Here is a 26544-nt window from a genome sequence, read left to right as displayed (position 1 = left end):
AATGATAGTGTATGTAGACCAGCGTGTAGTAATGCGTGAGTGAAATGAAAAGTTGTGCTTGCTCGAAACAAACCTCCGTGTTCCCGCAGCCTCCTCCCCTTTACTACAAGATACGCGCGCTAGTGAATCATTCATCACTCCGGCGCAATGCAAGCTGATGCTCAGAGTTTCTGTTAAATGAACACACACACCTCTGAGTCTGACTGAAATACCTCCAGTTTCTGTGCACTGGGATCTGTTCAGGATGACACCTCTCCTCTGCAACGCCTGCCTCATCTTGCCTGTTGCTTTACATCTGCGTAAGTTGATTTTAATACATTTTCTCAATGTTGCTCGCTCTTTCTTACCCACACACACCTGAGTGAAATCGCTGGATTTTGTGGTTTACTCGGGCTGCTATGAATCAGCATCCGAGATAGATCGAGAGAGGTTACCTTAGCGGATTATGTTAGTGTTCATGGGATGTTTCTCCATTTTAAGCGAGACAGGTGAGTTTAAAAATCAGATAAAGCACATACTGGCGTATATAAACGTGTATTTGTCCAGTTCAGGCTCGAGGAGTTGAGTCAGTCGAGCTCTGGATGTTACCGGGGCACCGCTGACGTTTCGCTGCTTCTTTGGAGTCAATGCAACTGTTCATGTGACTTGTTATTTCCCCCGCGGATTTATTCTGTGTGTGGGAAAAACACAACGATAGGAACAAATCATGAATAAAATCATCTGTTCACTCTCTCACAGCTCTTCTCTCCGGAGTAACGTTATAACCCCCTTTTGCCAATTTACGAAATAAGATGTTGTCAGTCTTCACGAGAATGGAGAAAATGTGTTTAAACCGTTTTTAGGACTTTAAATTCATGAACGATGGTGCATCGTACGGATATCTTTATCAGTTCCATTTGACGTTTATTTTATTTTTAAGGAAGAATTGTTTGTAAAAAAAAAAAAAAAAAAAGAAAGAAAGAAAAAAAAGAAATGATCATTTAAAAAGATAATTTAAGATTTAAACAGAACAGATTTAACAATTTAGAAATAGCTAGTAATAGTATCGCTACCTTTTAATTATTTTACAAATACATTTTAGAGGCAGTAATTGGTCCAAAAATGTAGGCTATATCTTTCTTCCTCAAATTCAACTGGGTTGAGTATTAAGATTACGATTTAAGTTCTTGGATAATTTCGAGACAGAAAGCAATGCAATAACCTGCTATTCACAATGTGAGTCAGATTAAACCAGTAAAGTGATTTTGACTCACTAAATGAAGAACCGAATCATACGAGTCATTCATTCGTTAATGAATCAAACTTATCGCCTGTGTCCAAAATCGCATACTCTCGAGTAGGTAGGCTACTTATTTTGAATAATTACTTCACTCATTACCGTTAAGATCTATTATGTATGTAGCCTAATCTAGACATAGGCCTAGGCTACTACATTTGCCATGCTGCCGATCATGAACTACCAGAAGGCTAAAGTTGCAGCCTCAGTTGCGCTTGTGTAGCATCACTGCCATTCACAAATCCTCTCCCGTGACCTCATGGGATAGTAAAGTGTCCTTCAGATGCACACTTCAGAAACTCACCGGGAAGAAGCAGGCCATCCGGGTACTTTTTGCCTACTCTTTTATGAGTAGCCTACGGTGAATTCAGACATTGCCTAGCTACTTTTTTGAAGTAGCCTATGCGATTTCAGATGCTGCCATCTTGTAGGGCTGTATGTTTTTGATAATTTAAAAAGAACAGACTCAAAAGAGTCATTCGTTCAAGATTCGGACTACATTGGTTAATACGAAATATGTGAATCATCATCCGCGCTGCTTCACTTCTTTATGATAAAAACTTGCTTATACTGCTGCACCACAGCTTCTGCCGAGGCTCCCTACATATCATTAATTTACAATGCCATAAAATATGAGCTAACTATACTTAAGAAATATCAAACATATGTAAGCTAAACTGTCCACGTCATCAAAAACAATAGTCTGCGAGACTTTTTATGTAGTTTAAAGTTAGTTGATGTATTTGGCAACTCAAGGCTTTTGAGAAAAAACATTCCCACATTCTCACAAAATGTGCAATTATTAGCAGGTGCTTTTTTTAAACCATAATTTACAATAACTTAGAATCAAATAAGTTTAATGGGGAGAGTATTATACCGTGCATGATTAGAGACCACAACGTAAACCCATGCTATTGGTATAATACAATGTACATCTATTTTTAGCATGTCTTGTCACATTGCCACACAATGTAGAAGGCTATGTTTTGTAACTACAGATGAGTTGAGACAGTGAACACAAGGGACTTGTAGAGCAAGTGTGGAAGTGGTTATTTATACACAAGTGAATCAATCTTCAGTGTGAGATCTAGAGTTAAATGAATAATGAAGAGGATTGTCTTTGTTGGAATATGAATGCAGAGTCTGCTGTATTGATGTTTTCTGTGAGTTTACTGCACCACTGAGGATGGACAAGGTCATGGTTTCGATTCTCAGAGAATACATAGTCGCTTTGGATACAAATCTCTCTCTCTCTCTCTCTCTCTCTCTCTCTCTCTCTCTCTCTCTCTCTCTCTCTCTCTCTCTCTCTCTCTCTCTCTCTCTCTCTCTCTCTCTCTCTCTCTCTCTCTCTCTCTCTCTCTCAAAGGTTAAAAAAAAATACTGCATGCAAATAATAGACATTCACATTCACATACAATTATTCTTCATGACGATTCCAGTGGTATTAGTAATACTTGCAAACCGAAGCAATATCAGTCCCAAAGGGCTATTTACTGAACGTACAATTCAGTAGTTTATGGAAAAGACAAATTTTTCATCATGTTGTATTATAAGCAGTTCCTGAACTGTTTTAAATACCTCGCACTGGGTGGTGAGACTTTTTGATTTAGTTTAAATAGAATAATTCATATTTTGGTTGATTTTAGTCGTGGAAGAGAAAAATCCTCTCAATCTTTTTGCGCTCTCGTTCTCTCCCCACATCACTTTCATATTCATACGCTTTTGGTTTGAAAATTTAAAGCGTGCTCTGTAGACAGTTCTCCGCATTGAAAGGAGCAGGCACGACTTCCGAGTAAAGATAGTTTTAAGACTCCTTGAAAACTAGGACACTAATGTTTACCGCCAGCCAAGGATATCATTCTATCTAATGTTCGTTTCTGCAACATTAATTACTCAGTAAATAGGAAGTTGTCTGATTTGCAGGATAGACAGAAAGAGTACTGTTAATGTACTTAAGTGCCAAGGTCTTTCCCTCCCATGCTTTTCACAGAGTGTGTGATGGCAACTTCTGAAGTGTTTCAGACATCAGGACCTGCTTTTAATGATTAATAATATATATATACACACACATAGAGTGGGGCCTGACATCTGAGGCCTCATTGAAAATCTGGGATTCAAAACTGAATTTAAACCTGTAAACAGATAATATAAAAAATTATTTTAAAAAACATGTATACATGTAAAAAAAAAAAAAATATCACAGATTAATCTTAAATATGCAACCGGTCAGTACTCAGTTTAAGTTTACAGTTTAAGTAGCAATTCTTGGTTCATTTAGACACTTATGACATAAGAGTCATTTGTTTCGAGAACTGACGCTGGTCATATTAGTTCAGTAGCATTGTTGCACTGAATAACATAAATTTAATCTTAGTAAGACGTTTCTGTAACATAACTGAACATCCAATAATCATTTAGTTCCTGTATTTATGAGAAAACCAAAAATGGTTACACTTTATTTTGATGGTCCACTTTAGACATTGTACTTCGGTAACTATAACTTGCAACTACACATCAACTAACTCTCATTAGAGTATTAGTAGACTGGTTAGGGTTGACATGTAGTTGCAAAGTTACTTATAGTCAGTAGAATATCTGGTTGAGGACCATCACAATAAAGTGTTAGGAGATATTAAGCAGAGAGTCTACCAATGAGAGTTAGTTGACATGTTGCAAAGTTACTTATAGTTAGAAGAATGTCTAAGTGGACCATCAAAATAAAGTATTAACCCAAAATAAAGAACTCAAATGTAAGGCTTGAGCTGCCAATTTAACTGTCACCCAAAAGCATAGACTAACATTGATTTTTCTCATATTAAAGTAGAAAACTGCAAAACAGAACCATTTAAAGCAGTCTCAGACTTCAGCCTAACTATATACAATCAACCTTGTCTCAGTGAGTTTCTGGTCTTTCGTTATAGACTCTGTATATAGCTTAGTCCCCAAATAAGCGCTGTGAAATGAACCAGCAGCTGAGGCATGACATCCCCTCGACTCCCCACCCCTGTGACACGGGAATGAATATTCATGAGAAAAGTGACTTACTTCTATTGAAGTTACAGGAACTTGTGTCCTCTAGAACTAATGAATCCTGAGTGATTCAGTGGTGTGAGCATTTGTGTGCATGTGGTTAGTGTGCGTGTACAGGAGAGAGTAAGTCGGAGGGAAAGACAATGACATAACTTGCAGGGGTAATTAAAGGCAGCTGGATTGGACGCAGACTCTGCAGTGCATAAGGATCATGTGTTTTCAACCGAATATACAAGGTCACTGCAGTCCATCTCCCAGGTGGTAAATATTGTGTGGGTTGCATATCTGCATCAGAGGTAAGAAGCTCACTGAGTCCCGCGGGACATATGGAGGCTAAATGTGCTGCCAAATACGGTCATCACACTTTTTTTGTTGCCCTTTTTACAACTAAAAAGACTATGGGAAAAAAGTATTTCATAAAGTCTACTGGTACTTTAAAATAGTGTATTTGACTGACTTCAGTGAATATGTCTGGTACATATCAAAGTCATTGGGATTATCCTAAGGGAACATCATAATGTTACAATACAAACAGATTTTTCCTGTCACACATGCTGACTTTGGATTCTCCTCCTGTGCACTGGCCAAATTAAAGCTGCAGTCGGCAAGATTTTTTTTAATCATATTCACTGAAACCGACACTATGCTCTGACAGAACAACCATGCTTCTACCTCCACCTAGATTCTGTTATTTGTTTTGCAAAAATCCCGGTTATTATGGTCCAATCAGCTCAGCGCTGCGTGAGATCTGACTGTCAATCCAGCCCGGTCTCACCCCAAAACGTCATATACTGACGGGTCTTGACCATACGTCAACATACGACGAAAAGGGTACCCCTATAACGTCAATATGAGACGCAGACATAAGCGCACCAGCAGCGCCTCCTAGCGGTACCCTAACGCATACCTAAACCCAACCATACCCGAATCGTCACACATGGACGTTAAAGGGTACCCTTTTCGTCGTATGTTGCCGTATGGTCAAGACACGTCAGTATGTGACGTTTTGGGGTGAGACTGTGTTAGTCAATCACAGTTCGTGCACACGCCACAGATCCCCCCTCGCGCATGTTACAATATCACATGCACATGCCTGAAGTTCGCAGGTGTGTTGGACTGTACGAAGCGTGATGGCGGAGAGAAAATCTACTAACAAGCTTCCAATTCCTTGGTCCAAAACAACCAAGGAAAATAAAACACTTTGTGTTCGATGCTGAAGAGACGGGCGCTTTCACAGAAAATCTGGTGCACGCACTGACTAGCGCGAACTCAATGGGAGGGTGCTCGTGGTAGTGGGGGAGGGGCATGAGAGTTGTAAACATAAATTTTTTTGGCTAAATCCCCTCAATCTGCCAGACTTGCCGACTGCAGGTTTAGGTTCGGCTTGAAATGGACGTTCCAATGGTCTTTTCTTCCCTTTTGAGATTGAAACGGCTTTTTGAACAAGAAAAAATGTAGGGCGGGACTTCATTGGATTGTTGTGGTTTGCTATTGGTCGATCTCATGTGAGTGACAGGTTGTCCCGCCCTTGTGCCAGTAAACACGTCATCAGAGAAGAGAAGAGATGTCGCTGCAAGAGGCAGGGGAAGTCATTTTGATTAAAGATTACAAGGGCACATGAATTATAAAATAATGATGTGTACAGATGAATCATTTATAATACTTACTGCAATATTCCATAAAAACAAGAATTGTCCATTTTGATTTCATGATGAACTTAAGCCAGTTGAGCTGTTGCTTTTTATTATTATTATATAGAGTTAGAAAGACATCAACTATCTGAGTGAAAGGGCCAAATAGTCCTTCAGGTTTGTCTTTTCTGTTTCAGTGGCGCTGTGGAGGTGGACATAAAGAAAGATTAATATGGCTGTCAGGTTTGTTTGATCACGGTTGACTGACTGCTCCCTCAATGGCTAACCCTTTGAACCAGTTGAGCTGAGACACGTACACTCACTGTGGTTTTCTGTAAAAACAGCCATTGTATGACAAGCATGGATAGTTTGACAGAGATGATCTGAAGAGAGAGGAACACTATAAAAACAGGTCTCACAGGATTGGGAAAACAACACACAGGATGGAGGATGGACAGAGAGGAAGATAGGGAAGTTTAGTTGTGAACAGAATACAAAAAAATGAAAGAATACAAAATTGAGAGAAGAAATTGAAATGTCAAGATGAGATTAGTAATGAGACCATGAAACGAGACAAGTGGGAAAAGTGAAGAGATGAGGAAACAATACCAGGCGAGACGAGGAGAAATAAGATAAGCCAAGGAGACGAGACAAGAAGAGAGAAGAGAAGACACCAGATGAGATGAAAAGACATGAGACAAGATGAGAGAATACATTTAATGAGATGTCAAGATGAGGAGACATGAATAATGATGAGAGAAGGAGAAAAGTGAAGAGATGAGGAGACAAGAGAATATGTGAGACGAGGTAAGACTGCAAAATTAAAAGAGGTGAGACAAGAGAAGTGGAAAAAGAGAAGAGTGCGGAAAACAAGGAGAGAGAATAGACGAGATGTGAGAAGGAGAGAGATGAGGAGACAAGACAAAAGAATGGATTATATGAGATGAGCCAAGAAGAGAGAAGTGAAGAGATGATGAGATGAGATGGAAAGACATAAGACAAGGAGTCAAGATGAGAGAAGAAATTAAATGAGATGTCAAGATGTGGAGACATGAATAATGATGAGACAAGGAGAGAAGTGAAAAGATGAGGAGACAAGACGAGAATAAGAGAGACGGGACAAGACTGCGAAATTAAGAGTTGAGACAAGAAATGAGGAAAGAGAGAAGGAGAACAAGAAGAGACAAGATGAGAGAAGGGAAGAGATGAGACCAAACAAAAGAAGAGATGAGACGAGAAGAGAGAAGTAAAGAGACAAGATAAGAAGACGAGATGAGATGAGATGAAAAAAAACATGATGAGAGGGGCAAGATGAGAGAAGAAATTAAATTAGATGAGTCAAAATAAGGAGAAATTAGTAATGATGAGACAAGGAAAAGAGAGGAGGAGATAAGTGAAGAGATGATGAGAAAAGAGAATACGTGAGAACCTCCTGAGAAACCCCAAGACTGCAAAATTAAAAGAGACAAGAAATGAGGAAAAAGAGATGAGTGTGGAAAACAAGAAGAGAGAAGAGACAAGATAAGAGAATGTAAGAGATGAGGAGACAAGACAAAAGAAGGGATGAGATGAGAGAAGGGAAGGGAAGAGATGAGAGGAGGAGACAAGACAAAAGAAGGGATGAGATGAGGGAAGGGAAGAGATGAGAGGAGGAGACAAGACAAAAGAAGGGATGAGATGAGAGAAGGGAAGAGATGAGATGAGATGAGGAGACAAGACAAAAGAAGGGATGAGATGAGAGAAGGGAAGAGAAGAGATGAGTTGAGGAGACAAGACAAAAGAAGAGATGAGATGAGAGAAGGGAAGAGATGAGGAGACAAGACAAGAGAAGGGATGAGATGATATGAGAGGAGACAAGACAAAAGAAGGGATGAGATGATATGAGAGGAGACAAGACGAGAGAAGAAATGAAATGAGATGCGTTACGACAGGGTGAATGATGAGTAATGATTAGACAAGGAGACGAGACAGGAGAAGAGTAGAGATTATATGAGATGAAAAATGAACAGAGAATAAATAAAAAGACTGGAGAACAGAACAGGACAGTAGAATGGAGAAGAATTCTGCAGACAGGAAGAGAGGAGAGAGGAGAAGAACGCTGCAGCCTGTGGAGAGAAGACTGCCGCACTTGGAAGGGGCCCAGCCTGTATGCCTGGAAGCATACACTAACCCTGATAAGTTACAGCTGGGAACTTCAATGTTGCAGTCGATAAAAACTCATTAGAGCAGGACTGGGTCACTGTGTTAGTGTCCAGTGCAATGAACCTCGCATTTACTCTCCATCAGAGAGGACGAGAGGAACGTCTATTGATCTTAGCAGTAAGCTCATTTATTTGGCGGATGGAAAATAGTTTCAACATGGCGTCAACGCTCACCTCAGCTAGGGTCCACAGTCTCCAGGCCATGCACTCGAGGGAAGGAGAAATACAGGAAAGGATCAGGACATCCATGCAAACAATGGGTGTCAGTGCACATTTAGAAACACCTTGGCTTCTCTCCTGTGTGAAGTCTTAAGTCAGGGGTTTGAGTGCTACTTTTGTTTAGCACGGGCCCGTCGCCAGAATATACAGCCTTACAGCTCCAATTCTGTCATTATTGTAGAACACAATCTACTTCCAGGAAATCTGCTTCTGTTCCTCTGACACTACCTGGGAGGAGAGAACTATCCACTGCCCAGAATAGCATCTCCACCTGTTGGAGTCTTTCTTATTAGAACTATTGAGGTTAAAGCATGTTAAAACAAATTTAAGGTGGCGTATTATTCCCTTCTCTGCAACAGAAAAAATAAAAATGTTCAAATGGAGACTTTGCAGCACTCTGGTTGGCTTGTTTGTCTTGGCTTTCCCGTGTTTCAAGTCAGTAGAGACTGAGATGGTCTCAGACACTTGCTCTTTAATTGCAGAAGACCTATTTATACTTATGTATTGCCTTACATAAGATCTGTATATAACCTATATCACGACCATGAATCTTTAATGGTGTAGCTAGGTGGATTCCCCTGTCAAGTTTCAATTGTAAATAATGTAAAGCTGCTTCGCCAGATGCTTCTGTCTAGGTCCTTCAAAAAGACCTTGACTGCATTCATTCTCTAGTCTGTCTCTGCATATACAGTGCAATGAAACTCACATTTGTGTTACAAGTGAGTCATAATGCTTACAAAAAGAAGCATTATACATACAATTCTATAAGTTCTACAAGAAGCAAAGCCAAAACAATCTTATTAGCATAAATCTCATACAAAAGCAGTTTATTACACCGCTCTCTTGGATACTTCATTCTGATTAGTCAATCTTGGCATTCAGCGCTCAGATATTTATCACAGATCATACGAATAACTAAAAGTTTTATCTCATGTCTCATTTTATTACAAATTACAGAATTTTACTGTAATATTGCTGAAGTGTTTGTCTTGATTAGATGAAATAATTCAACTCAAATTATTATTTAATGTCCACATATTGATTTATTGATTTATTTGGTGCCTAGCCATATAATAGGCTCTGCATCGCGGACCTGTCATGTTTATTTGGCGATAATGACCGGCTAAAGCTAATTTTCCCTTATTTAACCAAAGAATCACAATTTAACGGTTTTGTTAGCGGTCTAGCAGTCCTGTTTATCATTTTATCATAGTTAATCATCATTTTCTTTGATCATCCTTTAATAAAGCATTCTGCTGATTAGATTTTGCACTCTCCCTGCTATGAATCTGTTCAATAACATAATTGTTTTTTTTCTGCCCTTGTTCAAATTGTATGCCAATGCCAAGTGGTCACCAAAAAAGATTCAATTATTGTGTGGCCTACTTCAGTTGCAGATTTCTATGAAAAATAAAAATATGTTCTGGTTCTTTCCTATTAAATAGCATTGAAAAAAAACCACATTATGACTCACTGGCTTGTATAGTACAGAGCTCTTAGTATTTAGCCTTGCTGCCTCTTTTCCTGGCTGAACAACCATTCAGAATTTTTATTTTTCTAAATTTAAACCCACTGTTTCTATAGTTTCTGAATCTCTATTCTCATCAATATGAGGGAGTGAATAGTTCAAGGGGCAGGTGCATTTATGTTACAGTGATAACAAGAGTGCATCATAGGTCAAATTACTAGTAAGAATGAAGATTCATATAATGTGAATAGAGCACAACACTAACAGCCCATATTTCAGTGGCCTTGGCTCCAGATGTAGCCTACAGTAATTTTCCTATTAATTTACTTTATAGAGATTAAAAATATTCTTCAGTAAAAATTTCTAAGCTTTAACAAACCAACAAGCTCTGAAAGAAATCATAACATTTGATTTCCAAGCAACAAAACTATTTGAAAATTGTATGGTACAAGACGTAAAGTGTACATTTATAAGACAAAGACTCATTTCATTAATCATTGCAAATTACATAATCAAATAGAATATAAGTTTATGGTAAATATTAAGGTATACAAATATGTATGGATTCGAGAATGTAGGAAGACTGACTGGATTATGTCATTGTGCACGTTTTGGTTCATTTCCTGTTTTCATGGAGTTTTAGTTTGTATTTCCTGTTTCCCAAGTTACTGACTGTTTCTATGGTTACTAATTATGCACTTACAAAGAATAAGTATACTTCAAGTTAATTTTATTAATACTAAAGTAAAGCTCAAGTATATTTTAAATACACTTTAAGTAGTAGCCTAACTAATATCAATGTACTTGTAGTATACTTGTAATTGTACTATTTCAATACTTGGGACTAAATTGGCTCACTTTTTAGTGTTTAAAAGTATACTTTTAAGTATACTTTAAGTGTAACAGTACTACTTTTTCATTTCTACTGCAACTATACTTACTACAAGTGAACTTATAGGTATACTGATAGTTTACTAGTTAATTACTTGTAGCACATTTTTTAGATTATGAAAGTACATATATGAAGTAATCTCAGTAAATGTCTAGTTTTATACTGCAGGTATACATTTAAGTATTTTGTAAGTGAACTTAAGATAAGATAAGATAAGATAAACCTTTATTCGTCCCACAGTGGGGAAATTTCTGTGTTACAGCAGCAACAATTAAGAAATAAAAATATAAAAATAAATGCAAATAAATAAAAAAGGAAATATACACATACTATAATAACAGTATATACAGTATATACACAATACAATGTATAAATACAAAAGAGGGGGGGGGAATAAATTAAAATACGCATTTCAGGGTAATATTTAAAGTGGTATTGCCCTTAATTGTGAATACTATGGCACATAACACGTTACATGTAATATAATATTTCACACAGGTAATGTTTATTGCGCAGCTAAAAAGTAATAACAGTGTATTTTGGTGACTGGTCTACTGGGAACAGCTTTGGTTGTAAAGTCTAACAGCAGCAGGGAGAAAAGACCTTCTGTAACGCTCCTTCAGACACTTAGGATGTATCACATAGTTTACTATTTATATTATTTTTCCACTTTATACTACTGTGTTCCTATTTAAGTAGATTTGAAGTATAAAAAATAATACCTAAAGTAAAAGTTAAAGGTATTTCAAGTAAATTTCCTATGTACTCTAACAGTGGACAAAAAAATTATTCACATAGGATACTCCGAATTAGGAACATATGTTTTTTTATAAATTAATATTTTCAAACAATGTAAGTTTATAATACAGTATGTAAATCTTTGTGGAAAAAAGTATTTAATAGGCTACACAACTACAAGCCAATTATACTTGTAATACTTAATTATACTTACTTTTATTTTATGTAATATTTTCTTACTTTTGTATTTCCACAGCATGAAAGTAAGATTTTACGGATTTATGAATTTATGAATGAACCGCTCGTTTTAAAATCATCCCGGTCTACTGACATTTGTTATGACATCCACTTCAAACATTACAATGCTCATGATAACTTTTACTAACTCTACAATAAGTAAATCCACTTCACCAGCTAATTACTTGACAATTACTAATTATTCGACATGCCGTAGAAATATTCAGAATTACCGCAAAAATGGAAGTCAAGTATAGTGTAATTTTAGGTATATGTCTGAGAAGTACATAAAAAGTATACTTTCTTAGTTATTTTAGTTTAAAAGTATTATACTAATAGCACACTTGATTAAACTTCTTTTTTGTGAGGGTTTTCTTCACCTGTGTCCTGTTTAGTTGCTCATTTGTCCTGGTATATTTCCCTGTGTTTCTATCTTGAGTTGTCAGTTATTGTCTTGGTTTAGCAAAGCTGTTACACTGCGTTTGGATTTGATTTACCTGTATTGTCTTTATTCATTAAAACTGCTGCAAAAGCTCTCTTCAGGATTTTGAGCAGTGGTGTTACTATCCTGAGATGGGCATTTAGGTGGGCAATCTGAGAACAAACTAAAATGGAGGCAGCAGCGGTTCCAGACAGTGCCACATACTGTGAAGCCAATACTACAACAAAATAGACAAAAATAAAAAAAAGCTATAAAAAAGAAAGAATATGAAGATAAAAATGTTTGTTCATCAAATCCAATCAAAGCATAAACTTCTGATTTACTACTGGCTGCTGAAAGCACTTCTGGATGCCCACCTCTCTGTCCAATTAAGTATGATTTTTATATATATATAAACATTTTAAGTTAATCAAACTGACTTATGGCTTGTACAGAAGCATATATCATCAATTTCCAACCTCGGAGCTCATGGTAGGTTGGGTCTTAATGAGTTAACATTAAAATCAATTTCTCTATGAGAAAATAAATGGGATCTTACTTCCTGAACCCTACTGTTGCTCTCTATTGAAATGTAATTGAGAACCACTTATCCCACTCACGGATCATCTCTAATCCCTAGCCTGTTGATTTATTTATTTTATTCCTCGTCTATACACCACTGCAAAACGCTCAAATCAGCATCATATAATCTGTGGCTGGAAATCACAATGATTATTTTTGGAGTGCAGATTTTTGCTGTTGTTGTGGCAAAAATGTTCTATTAAAAAAATCATCGTAGAGTGATTCCTGACTAAAGTCAGGAAGAGCTGGGCCGCCTTTATAGTCTCAAGGTCTTGGTTTCTTTTTCCCGTGCACACTCCAAGACAAGGGACACATTGTCACATATCCTTCTGTTCATCAATAGCTGATACTTAAGACCACCAAAAGTAAATAGGTCAAAGGGTCCATTACACTGTGTATTTACTTTACATTCCAGACTCTTCCTTAATGAATTAAGTGAGGTTTTCATGTTCAGTATAAAGAAGGCTGACTTCACAACATGACCAGATGAAAGAATATTTAAAAAACAAAATTTGCATATGATCAAAAGGCTCTTGGGAATCTTTTCCTCCTTCGGATTGGGAGTACAGGGAGAGATGGATATTAAGGCCTAATATCAGAGCTTTAATGCAGTCATAATTTTTCACCGTCTGACTGAAATGTATGTGAGAGCTTTAAACGTTCAGTTAAACGTGACTGATGCGTTCAAGTTTTGCATCCTAATTGTGTTTTGCTGCTTCTAGACGATACCCCACCCCAAAGCCCCCGCAGACTGCTCCGTTTGATTGTTTGAATATTGTCTTGTTTAATCACTACCCTATTTCTTGTCCTACCAAAGAGATTAGATGTTGGAATATTACATACCGGTTTGTTTATTCACAGCTTTTTGGAGGATTTTATTAGACTCGGGTGAAATAGAGACCAGGGAAATCACACCAACCTGTCAAAGGGTTTTTGATTTAGCATAAAAACTATTATTCTTTGTTCTCTCTTCCTCTGTCACTGCATAAAGACAGCTCCCGTTAGCTTCTTACCGAGACTACATTTAAAATAGCAGAGAATCAAAGGGATTTTTTTTTTGTCTTGACGACACTTCTAAGACTTTCATGTGAATACATGATCTGTTCATGTAAATGGGTCTGGAAGAACGATGAACTGCACAGTTTGAGTTCTTTGATGGCAAAATGGCAAAAAATGATTTAAAAAATAAAAAATAAAACATAAAATTTCAATTAATCTATTTACCATAATGCAGGTTCCTGGTCTATGAATGATTCACCCAAAATTATTTTAGTAATCCTTTATCTAAATGACCTCACTATCTACTTTCCTAAAAATCACATTTTTAAAATTGTTTTATTGGGGTTTATGTGTTAGCATAACTTGACTATACTTTGACGATTTGTTCTACAACGTAAATTACACACACCCATACAGAAAACTTGAATTTTGAAGCAGTTATGTTCATTTTTGAAAACGTAGGTTATTAATGAGTAACTAGATAAGACGGCTTTGGGGTGTGAGTGTGTGCAATGTACGTTACAGAACAAAACGTCAAAGAATCATCGAGTTATGTTTACCCCAGGCTTTATTATTCTATAAACTGAAAAAACCCTATTATAAAACCCCATAGGAAAGTCTCGAAGGAACCAGAGACGAATTAGACTTCCAGGTTCTGATGTCATCCTTGCTGCTCTATAACTCTATCATTCAAATTTTATGAGAAATGGGAAGTTCTCAACTATATATATAGTTGAGGACTTCCCATTTCTCATAAAATTTGAATGATTATTAAAACAATATACTTAAAATATTATAATAATAGTCATCGTGCTTGATGCGAACGGCCCTACAGGGGTTATTTACAGCTTTTGCGAGAAGGGGATTGAGAGACTGTATATTTAAACGGTTGTGTGGATGGGACAGTAACACCTAATATAAAATAAAGTTGTTAACTGTGTGAATGTAACTTTGGAGATCACACCCAGCTAGAAGCTCTGGTCCATACTGGCATCGACCACCTTCCTTTTTTATGAATATCACTTGGAAATTAGCAGAAGTTGAATGAATTTGAATGCTTTTTGAAGCAATACAAATGCAGACCAAAAGATTTCCAATTTTTTTGACAGATTAATTGAAATGCTTCTGTGGTGGTTTAACAGACTAAAGTTGTATTTGATGTGGAAATGATTTTAATTGGGTCTTTACTGCTCAGCTCTTCCAGCGAGCCCAAACCTGAATCTAATTTATACTGCATTTAAGGGAGAGTCTCGGTGAAGGAGCTCCTCCATCTGTGTAGGTTTATCTGTGACCTTGTTCTGGACAGATAGCAGCTGTCAAATTATTGCCAGTGGAAGTATGATATCTCTGTTTCAAGCCTTTTTTAAGCATCTAAGAGTCTCTCACCTTTATCGCATAAAATCAATGAACCCTTGTATCTTCTCCATTCCACGAGAGATAATAAAGAGATCAAATCGAAAAGCAGATCTCGTCTCATTTGGCCAGTTGCTCCTCTCCCATCCACTTTTTAAAGTGACACATGACTGCACGTGTGAGTGATTGTGTTATTGTGGCAGTCGCATCACCTTCTCTTGATCAAAGCCAAGTGTTGAGCGTATTAGCGACGGGAAAGACGTCTGCCTTCCTTTCTCTCATCCCTCCCCGACTTTCTCTCGTCTCCAAATGAAACCGCGGCCCCATGGGGCCTGCGAAATTTTGAAAACTCTTCTGGGAATTGCGCATGTTTATATGTGTTACATCTCTCTGAGCATTTGAGGGCATGTGCGTGAGAAAAACATCCATTAGAGCAAAATGAAAAGGTTCCTTTTAAGATGTGTCTCTCCACCATTGGCTTTTTCCACCATCTCAGCTTGCAAGGATAGCTTTTATTTCTTTTAGGTTGTGCTGCTGCTCTTATGCCACACAAAGAGTAAAAGAGTGAGCTTTGGTGTTGTAGTGGATATAACTCAATGCCGCAGCTACAGAACTGGTTCGTACTAACAAGCAGAAAACTCGTCTAGCACCTCTTTTTGAGCTCCATTTTGTTCCAATTAGTCCTCCTCACCTGGAGGATGACCTGGGCTATGAAAGCCGCCTCGTAGTGCGGGTTATGTCACTGAGTCAGGTTTGATTTTACATCCTCATTAAAGAAGATTTGTACCCTCTTTCCCTCAGTTTTCTCAACTCTTAACATCATGTGTTACAAAAATCCAATTGCAAATGTTCCTGTGTCAATTTACATTGCATATCTATGCAGCGCATCCTGTATTTCCCCCCCTCGGTTTCATGAAAGAAATGAACAGCTGGCAAATGCACTTCTTCTCATCCCCCGCATCCTCCCTCCATTCAGTGTTCTGGGAGTGAAGGTGTGAATGGAAAACCGCAGAGGTTAACCAATCACTTGGAAAGGGGACTATGCTGGCATGAGCTAATTATCAGAATTTGTTTGTGCTATTGCAGGCGGCTTCTCTGGAAACCCTGTTTTAGAGTTAGCTCGGGGAATAGAGGCTCTCCTCGCCATTCGCACGCTATGCTGTCACTGCCAGGCTTATTAGCCTGTCGCCCCTAACGATGCTACGCAAGAGAGGGCCACAGTTACCATAGAAAAAGTTACCATAGTGCAGCAAAAAAGAGAAACTGCCCCCACTCCCTCTCGTTTTGAACAAAGTAACAGTTCAATATTCTTTCTTTCTACAAAGTTGTGTATTCTGCATGTGCATAATATGGCCCATTGAAACGTTGTGAGTATACGTTTCAGTTTAGGTGCTTCTAATAAATTTGTACCAAACAGAAAGATTTGCTTTCGTATCGTAAAAGCATTGTTTTTCATGCACTCCACAATTTTGAGATTTTGGGCTTTTTTTACTCAAGTCTTAAAGAAGAAAACCTCCAACATACACAAGTGTTATGCTTTTTTATTTGCATGTGTAGCCAGAAATTGCCACCTCACCAGCACTTACATACTCTACATTTTCTAGATTTATTCCTATTTTGAAGGTTTTTATACTGAGGGGTTTTCTCATATATCATTCGCCTGATTTATTGAACTTTTTTGAACACTGAACTTTTTATTCCTGAAAATGGTGACTTTATTTTTTGGCTGTTGACAGTATTTTCAGTATTTATAGAGTGATAATAAGAGAGTAAAATCTCCTTTGTAAAAACCTTATGAGACAAGAATTTGGACTAATAATGATCTAATGTTCTGATTTCTGTTCTGAAAATGAATGCAAAGTAGTGCACATTTAATTAGATAATGTCTCGTTTGCATATAAACATAACATTCCATAACTTAGCAATACCTTAAATTACATAGATGCTTCAGACAATACAAGTGTGTTGTATATTCTCCAAAAAGGTATATATAACCACCCATACACTGCATATAATGAAGTGTCGGTCTTGAGCTGCTAGTGCTTTTGATGGAGCTCATGCTTCCAGCAGGCACTGAGGTAAAGTCTTAATGAGTTCTGCCCAATGTGGTCTCTTACATCACACAAAGAATCAGTATTACCAATCTTCCAGAGCTTTGTCCTGATACCTCTAGTAAGAGTCTTTATTTTATTTTTTGAATAAAAAATAGAATGACATGATTCTGATTCTTACAGAAGTATCACTTCCATTATATAGCACAAGCTGATTGGTTCCTGTTGCATCTGCAGCCAATGAGCTTGCTGCTCAACATTTAAATAGTTGGTCAATGTTTGCTGTATAAGTTCCTCTGAAACCCTTCACCCTCCCCAGCTCCACCTGTACAGATCTGCGAGTGTCTTGCTCTGTAGCAGCAGCAGCAATAACAGCATTGTAGCATATCTATTCCACAGAGAGATGTCATGATAGAAATATGCATGTTTTGATGTTCATGTATTGAGTTTTCCACATGGACTTGACATGGAAATTGCACATATACCCTATAAAAAAAATATTTTTGACAACTTGCCTGCATGCACACCACTAAACCTTATTTACATGCACAGCCGTGTTTGTGAATGCAAATCTTCAGAAACCGACAAATAAAAATGGTTTTCATCTATTTTGATGTGCTCCCCATGGGATGTCTGCGAGAGCCACGTGTAGCAAAGCTCAGCAGCAAATGTGCCTGCTCAGCATTGGTCTGGATAAAGCTTGCATATTCAAACTCATGAATAGGAGATGGGCATGTATGTGGCCTACAGCTCCATCATCACTTGCCCATCTTGTGCTCCAGAGGTCATCGGAATTCAGCATCTTCGAGTCTGTAATGAAATTAAAGCTTTGAAGTCTGTCAAAAGATACATAGATAGATTTTTCTAGCGCTTTGTGTCACACTAGGGACAGGAAATTATGCAACTGTTTATCTCTAAGCACTCCATGACTCTCAATGTACCACATTATTTATTATGACGTTTTTGTTTCAAGGTTTCATAACATGCTCCTTAAAAGGATGATGTTAAAATGCTTCATCATGAATTGTGTAATGGTCTGAGGACATGTATTGTAATCTATTGTGATTTCTACAAGTAGAGTGAACTATTTAAGTTTATTGTGCTTTAAAACACAGTGTTAATCTTATTCTCTTATGAAGAACAGAGTATATTAAATGAATTTTGCAGCTTTAGAGAGACCTAAAACATTTCTTGTAATTGCATATTTATACAAATAGGCCTACAATATAATACTGCCGTTATTTCTTTTATATTATTAATTTATTTTAGAGTATATTTTATATGAATGTAATTATTAATATAAAATGTACTTTATTTCGTATTAATATATTTGATCATTTTCAATGATTAATATTAGCATGTTCCATTATTAAATTCGATTGCATATACATTATGCCTGAGCGCAGTGTTAGACCAGAGCAATCAAATGCTTTCTATTTGTCTTTCGATTTCATTCCTTTAGTTGATCTTTCTCAGTTTCTCTTTTCTTTCTCATTCGCTCTCTGCGGCCCCCTCTCAAGCAAGTGCCCTGTTTTATATCATTTATTTATTCAAGAACCCCATGGACTCCCCGTGGATCTCTGGCACCACAGATTAAAAATGAATGTTGTGGTTCAAATAAGCCCCGTGTCTGCCGCCTAGGTCACAACAGCTCGCTGATCTGAATGGGCAAGGCCAGATCACGCTGTGTGTGGGTGGACAGCACTCGGATATATCAGAGCTTGTGGATTACACAACATCAGTAATAACATTACTAATGCAGGCAGTAGTTCAGACTACTCTTCAATCCGCTTGAGTGTCGGCCAGAGATACAAATACAGAGATATGTAATTGAACGCTGCACACTCTTGATCCGATGAGACTTTTGGGGCATATCCACTTCTTAGGTGATTTCTTTTTCCTCACAGGCTGCTCAGTTTTGATGTTTGTGTGTGGCGTGGTCTTTATTACTGCATGTTAATGTTTCTGGAATGGTTCATCATTAGTTAACGTTAGTTAATGCATGTGAGCAGGACATTTGTTACATTATTTATTAATCCCTGTTAGTGTTAGTAGGCTATAGAAGCGTTTTTCTTACAAGAAGGTTCCATTTGTTAACATTATTAATTAATTGGTTAATTAATTAATTAATAATGTTAACAAATGGAACCTTCTTGTAAAGTGTTACCGGTTTGTATGTATATAGGCTACGTGGCTTTCTGGAATACTTGATTCTGATTGGTCAGTCGCATCAATCATAGGTTAGATTTTTTTTCTTATAGGCTACTCACTGTATCTGTATATTCAAATTCAGTCGATTACTATATATATATATATATATATATATATATATATACTGTTTTTTTTATTATCTTTTTTGACAATTTTTGTAGATTGCAATGGACTATTTTTAGTGTAAGCTTTCAGATGGGAAAATATAAATGATTTACACTCAAATCAATACTTCATGTCCACATTTTTATTTATTTGTGTAGTAACCTTGTAAAGCGGGATACATTTTTATTTATTTTGAGATAGTGGCCGGCTTTCTTTACATTTATCGCTTATAATTTTAGTATTGATAGTGGGATTGAGTCTTGTATTATTGAGTGACAGTTATCTGAATTTCCCCTTGGCATTATTAAAAGTAGGCTACTTCAATATTTCGGATTGCTTCAGTCATTTCCATTTACGTGCAGAGCCTCAGTTCTTTGTCTTCTCCTTCTCTAATGGATGACTTGGTTTTCTCTCCTTCTCCATATCTTCATTAAATGTTGATGGGGATGAGTGAAACCAATAATCCTCAGACCTCCCTGCAAAAAAACATAGCTGAAAATCAATAGGTTTGCAGCAGTGTGGGAAGAGAAGGAGAGAGAAAACTCCCTCCTATCAAATATTAATCATTCATTTCCTCAAGGGAATTAGGGGAGTGCTGGTGATTTGCTGTCTGACCCAATTAAGATCCTCCTGCATATCTCATTTAGGTTCACTATTACTTCCATCTTTGGTTTTATAGTCAATAGGTATACTATATAGATTGAGAGGTAACAAAGAGCAATGGATGCTGGGAGAACACTGGCACATGCAAAGAGAAGCAAACTTTGGTACCTATAAAAAAGGGTAAACCGGCGTCTTTTTGACGCTTTAGCTGGAGCTCCTAACACATGCAAGCTCAAAGCATTTCAATTCAAATTTTCTCCCATATCCTCAAGGTTAGATATGTATTATCCCGTGTTCTGTTCTAACAAGGAACCATAGAAGTATACTTTTTATAATCAATTTACAAATAACCGTGAAAACCCTCAAATCTAGCCGTGGTAGCACTGAAGGCTTTTGTGTGTGTTTTTCCTCAGGTCTGTAAAGAATGTAGTGAAAGCCATTCAATGTCACCATGCTGGTCTGTTGATGAACTTGTCTATTTCTTTAGAAGAAATATATTTTGTGTTTGAGCTTTTGGAAATAAATGAACCATAACAGGCTTGAAGGCTTGGCAACCTGAAGTTTGAGTTTAAATTCATTTTGAATTCATTTGGAATGAATACGAATTTTGCAGCCTGACACATTTCTGTCTCTATTTGTTCTAGTGCTTGTTCCCAGTCCATGTTCTGCTGCTGCCACACAGAAGTGCAGCTCCATCTATAAAGGGTTTGCCCAGTGTCTGCTCGCCCTGGGAGACAGTCTCTCTGTCAGTACCCAAAAAGATGAGGATACGCAGGAGATCGACTCCATTTGCAAGTAAGGAAAAACCCGGCTCCAACACATGAATGTTCTGTACATTTCAAAGAAATTCATATTTTTTTCAGTAATTAAACAAGAAATTGATCAATAGTGACAGTAAAGACTTTTAAATTGTTACAAAAACACACTGTTTATTTAAAATGACTTTTCTTCATATTCATCAAAGAATTTCAATTAAAGTGTATCATTGTTTCCACAAAAATATTAAGCTTTGTTGAGCATAAAAATCCTGTTAGTCTTTTGTAATATCCCTAATGACATCAACTGCTATGAAGTGACATAATTTTGGTGGTTAAACAACAACACATGATTTAGTATTAATAATTGATTTGATAAATTATTTGATGTTTTGTGGTTTCATAAATTATAACTAACTCTCAAAGCTCTTTATTTCCATCATATTAGATTCCATTCTGTTCATGTTCTTCCCATTGTGTAAACGTAAATGAAGTTATAATTGATGACATGTGAGTCTCTGAGCTTCTCCAGAGCATTTTTCTGTTTGAGCATATAAACTGTCAGTTTACGTTTTTTTTCACTATAAATTATAAGATGATTAGTTCTTTTTACTTAAAAAAAAATGGTACAACAGTATTTTACTGTAAAATGACACGAAATGTAAGGTTATATATTACCATTTTTCTCTGTATATAGCACAAGAACTTAGTTCATATTTTTAAAAAGTGACTAAGGTCAAAAGGTCAAGCTGAACAGAAATGAACTTTTCTGTATAACTGCCTCACGCTCAGAGCACAGGAGTGTTTGCTGTACGCCGTTCATTGTGTTGTCCCAGGGAGAATGTGATATAAAGTATCCCAGTTCACTGATATGACACCTCATTCATTCTCTAACTCCCTGCGTTGCCTTTCATCTCATTTTCTGTTGCTCCCTTCCACGCTTTTCTCCATTTCTTCCTCTGCTCACTCATCTTTCTCCTCCTCCCCTGATATTCCAATTAAAGATATCCCCTCTCTCTCTCTCTCTCTCTCTCTCTCTCTCTCTCTCTCTCTCTCTCTCTCTCTCTCTCTCTCCCTGTCTCTTTCCGTCGGCCCCTCCATAGATCATGCATCTATGATATGACTTTATATTGTGTCACACCCATAGCTGCAGGAACTCTTTAAGTATTCATTGTGTAGCAGCATGATGTTGTTAAAGAACAGCCTCCTGTATATCCTCCAGTCAGACTCAATCCGTTACACTCCGCACGTTTACGCCACTTACTGAATGAACGGTGATCTATGCGACAGCATTATATGGTCCTGCATTCGGCATTCAAGGCATACACTAGCAGGAAATGAGGAGAGTGCTTTCTTTAACACAGCTATTTAAGCGTTATTCCTCCAGGTACCAATTAATCCTGAGCTCAGTGATCGCGTGCACACACACATGCATAAACACAGGTACGCACGCACACGCACACACGTGCGTCTGATGATCATTTGTCAGGGGATCTTTCGCTACAGTAACATTCTCCCACTAGCAGACTGCAAAGTGTCAGGCTTAGGCCAACTCTGCTCCTGTCTCAGAGATCTGAGAGGGACGTTTCAGAAAAGAATTGGTGGTGAAGGACGTTTGTGGTGTTGAAGGACAGACTTCCACTATGAACTGCACACAATACATCACTGTTTAATATAGGTAACCGTCTCGCTGCGCTTCAGTCTATTTAAGAGCTGGGGTTTTAACATAAAAGGGTGTTTCTTCACTGGGAACTTTTATGTGCCTGGGGTTGAGTTTCATCAAAACGTAACAGATTTTTTATTTATTATTATATGAAGGTCACATTTAAACTTGTGAAACTCTTGGGAACTTTTACTTTTTGTCTTTGTAACAGATATTTTTTTTATTATCATATGAAGGTCACATTTAAACTTGTGAAACTCTTGGGAACTTTTACTTTTTGTCTTCATCATTTATTTCTGCTACTTTTCGAATGCCTTTTTTCTGTGTTTTACTCTTTTTTTTTTTTTTTTTCAGATCCAGACTTTAAATGTTAAAATGTACAAAAAAATCCATCATACAAATATTATTAATATTACAAAAATAAAGCACATTTTAAAAACGATGATAATTTAGTTAACAGTAAAATAATCATAAATCAGTTTACAATTTATTTAGATAATGATTTACTGTTCTTCAGTTTTTATGTTATTTCTACCATAATCAATAATTTTGACAGAAAGGTTTATCAAAAATTAGTGTGCTTGGTTACCAAGGAGACAACAGTGAAGAGCATGCCTAAGATGAAATATGAGATGTGTACAGAAAATAATGAAAACTCATGGTAACCATCACTTGTGAACAGAATATTTGTATTAATCTTAGATTAGGCTGTCATTTCGTCTGCGTTTGTAAAAAAATAAATAAACAAATAATTTCCACCACAATAATTTTCATCATAGAATGATATTGTTGAAAAAAACACAAAAATGTTTGACTATATTGCGTATTCTTGCATCAACCTGTTTTACCTGTTCATCACTTTTGATCTAAAAATCTCTAAAGATTCAACAAATCCTGAAATCCTTGCTTACTAAAAAATAAACATCTGTTCAGGACTACTATTGCATGCAATTTATTACTTATGGGCATTCATATATCTTGATGTATGGTCATTTTAGAGTATAGATCAACCAAAAATGTTACTTTGCAGAGTTAAAAAAAAAATCTAAAACAAATAGAGTGTTTAATACTTGATATTAGGTATGAAATTTCTTAAATTTAGGTTTATGACAGATTAAAAAGCCTCTGTCTTACTGTAGCGCTACCTTGTCCTTTATTTTAAACTATAGCTACATGAGGGATGTTTCAGATTTATTTTGATCAAATTCTCACTCGCTAGTTTGTAGATTAGGCATTTATTACTCAGAACATTTAACCTTACGCTTGTGTCTGTTGCAGATCCTGGGACGATTTTCATGACTGTGCAAATGTGGCCATGGCCGGCTGTCCCGAGGAGGCTGCTTCGGTGTGGGAGTCTCTGAGACAAGAGTCCAAAAAGATGCAGTTTTCTGGAAACCTGTATGAGATGTGCTCCAGTCGTAGCCAATCCCAGAGCCCCGATGAGACCAATCAGGAGTCGTTAAAGGGACGCGCTAGTTATAAAAGTCTGACCTTTCTGACCTTCTGTTTGCCTGTGCTACTACTGTTTCCATGGATATAATCGCATCTCAAGACTCACCTCAGAGTTCAAATATCCAGCACATATAGACAACGATACTGACTGCTTTTGCTCTGACATTTTCATACAGGTCTCATGTAGTAAGATTCATTTTGTGCTTCAAATGAGGCCGTTCGGAACAAAAAAGAATGTTATTTCCACACGAAGGACACGTTTTCAGGTCCAAACGCTTACTTTTATTATTTATTGTTTAATTATGACCCAAAAAATCTTAAAGCTAGGGTAGGCAATGCTTTTCAAAAACACTTCTTGTTATACTGGTTGAACCTCTCTTCACATCCTGATAGCAATCAATAATAGCAGTGGTCTACATGTTAAAACGTGTACATATATCTTCTGTAGAAGTCTCAGGCCCAAAAAATGTCAAAATGCGGTCCGAATGCAATGATAGGATGTTCTACTTTCCTGTCAGCCTATGGGTGCGTCTCAATCAGCTCAGTTCAGTAGCCATTTTAAGGCGTTTCTCATTCGCAGAATCCTTCCAGTGCACTGAAATGTTCGCTCCCTAAAAAGTCCCACAATGCACCGTTAAAACCAGGGAGCATCAATTCTCACTATGTTCCCGTAACGGAAGTTCTGAAGCGCGAAACTTAAATCGCATGAGCCAACTCACTAGACATAACGACACGCGATATAGATTGTTTTCTCAAATACAAACCTTTATTTTATTATATTTCAGCATAAACATACATCGCTAGACAGGTAACGAACACAATCCAGCTAACATTTATAATTTATTTACGGCTGAAATGTTGCACATATATGTAACAAGCGATGTATTTATCACAATTTATTTTAAATAACATCACAAGTTATGCCAGAAAGATATATTATTGTTCATAAATACCAGTAGTGATGTTGTACAATGAGGTCACGTCGCCGGAAATAGAGTCATCAGTGTCTAAATGTGTAGTGAGCCAGCGTCCTTTACTGTCCTTACCAGTGCCTGGATTTGTGAACGTGATATTCTGATTCACAAGCTCAGGAGTTGATTGAGACGCACCCTGTGTGTTTGCACCTGGTCTCTCGTGACGTTTAGCAGACTCTGCTCTGGCTGCGCATTCATGTGTTTTGGAGGATGCGTGGCTTTAGAGAGCGCTCTGAAGGGAGGGTGCGATCTTATGCTTTCAAAGCTAGCTTGCTAATGCTAGCCTCTCCGAAATTGCCTACGTTACCTTTAAAATAGCAAACTTAATTTTAAGCACAAACATGGCACAATTCAAATGTCCACAGGAGGACCAAAATGCACCTCAAATGACTCCAGGGCTGACGAGGACAAATCGAAGATGGCGAAAAGACAAACGTTCGAACCTTCATCTAAGATGAAGGTATACTGCAATACATTATTACATTTGTGAGATATGAGTATCAGCAATGTAAAGAGCCCTAAAAAAGTTATTATTTCACTCTGTTGTGTAATCTTCTTTTATAGGATCCTAAGAGGATTAAGTTTAAGGATTACACCAAATAAAAGTAAATTCAAGCAACACTGCTCACCTAGGCTTTGCCTGGGAACGGTCTGTAGTCTGAATGCCTTTGGGTGACGGTTTAAACCCAATTTATTATTGACGGGTTCATTGATTCAGTTTAACGAATAGCACAGCATTATGCTTCAAGGTGTTTTTGTACTAGTCTGTATCTGTATGGAACTGCTGTTTATTTGATTTTGGTCTGAGTACTGTGTATATTTTGTACAGTCTTACATCATATATTACTCATGGCTACTTTTTTATTTTTTCAGGTATATGTATTTGTAATGTCACTTAATGATGGATTAGCTTTAAAAAAAAACACTTCATGATGATAAATATGACCGATATGCTGTAAAGAAGAGCTTAGTTGAATGAATATATTATACAGATGAGGTAAATCAATGGAGGTGAACCTATTAGCATCAATACGATCAAATGAACATCAGCATGCAGTGTATTTCTGTGTATACATGACTTTGTGTGTAAAGCGATGGAGGTTTTTCCCGGATCAGCTTTCATTGCCTCCACTCAACTCTGTGCTCTGCTCCGCTCAGCGGATTCCTCAGTCAATGTGATTTATGTTTAATTTTTAGGCTTAATTGGCAATCAATCATGTTTGCCAATGCAGTGAACTTATTAAGGAGGGCAAAAGCCATTTATGTAGTCTGAGAAAAAAAAAAAAAAACATTTTAAGGGGAGGATTGCCATTGTCTCAAATTCTGCTTTTGTGTAGTAAACTGACTGACTAACACATGCTTTTCATTGTAGTACAATCTAATGAAAATGTCTAAATAATATAGTAAGGGCTAATATGTACAGATTTTATGTGTGATCACTCCTGGCTACATATAGTTCTCATTAATGCCTCCATTATTTATAATCTTTGGCCGTTATATATAGATTCTTGGAGGCAGATATCATTTGCTTGGCAGATGCATTTTATGAATCGCATGTTAAAAAAAGAAGAATTTTATTTTTATTTTAAAATCTGATTATATATTGCTGATCGCTCACTCGTTTTAAGCTGTGCCCTGCTTATACAAAAAAAAAAAAAGATTAAAAAAATATGAATTGTCTTT

General features: G+C 37.0%; 1 protein-coding gene across 2 annotated transcripts; it reads left to right on the top strand.

The window, feature by feature from the left end:
• The first annotated feature begins 138 nt into the window (after nt 1–138).
• nrn1la (neuritin 1-like a) lies at nt 139–26544 on the top strand. 2 transcript variants are annotated; one of them, XM_079621443.1, is made up of 3 exons: nt 139–299; nt 20662–20812; nt 23714–26544. In XM_079621443.1, exons 1-3 carry the CDS (start codon nt 245–247, stop codon nt 23973–23975), a joined length of 468 nt encoding a protein of 155 aa, XP_079477569.1. In that variant the 5' UTR covers nt 139–244; the 3' UTR covers nt 23976–26544. The 2 variants fall into 2 exon arrangements, with proteins under 2 accessions (XP_079477569.1, XP_079477570.1); XM_079621444.1 differs by lacking the exon at nt 139–299 and adding an exon at nt 18839–18984 and having other exon boundaries at nt 23714–26506.

This window comes from Phoxinus phoxinus (genome assembly GCF_949152265.1).
Source record: "Phoxinus phoxinus genome assembly, chromosome: 8".
NCBI classification, from domain to species: domain Eukaryota; kingdom Metazoa; phylum Chordata; class Actinopteri; order Cypriniformes; family Leuciscidae; genus Phoxinus; species Phoxinus phoxinus.
This window is presented reverse-complemented; position numbering and strand designations above follow the sequence as displayed.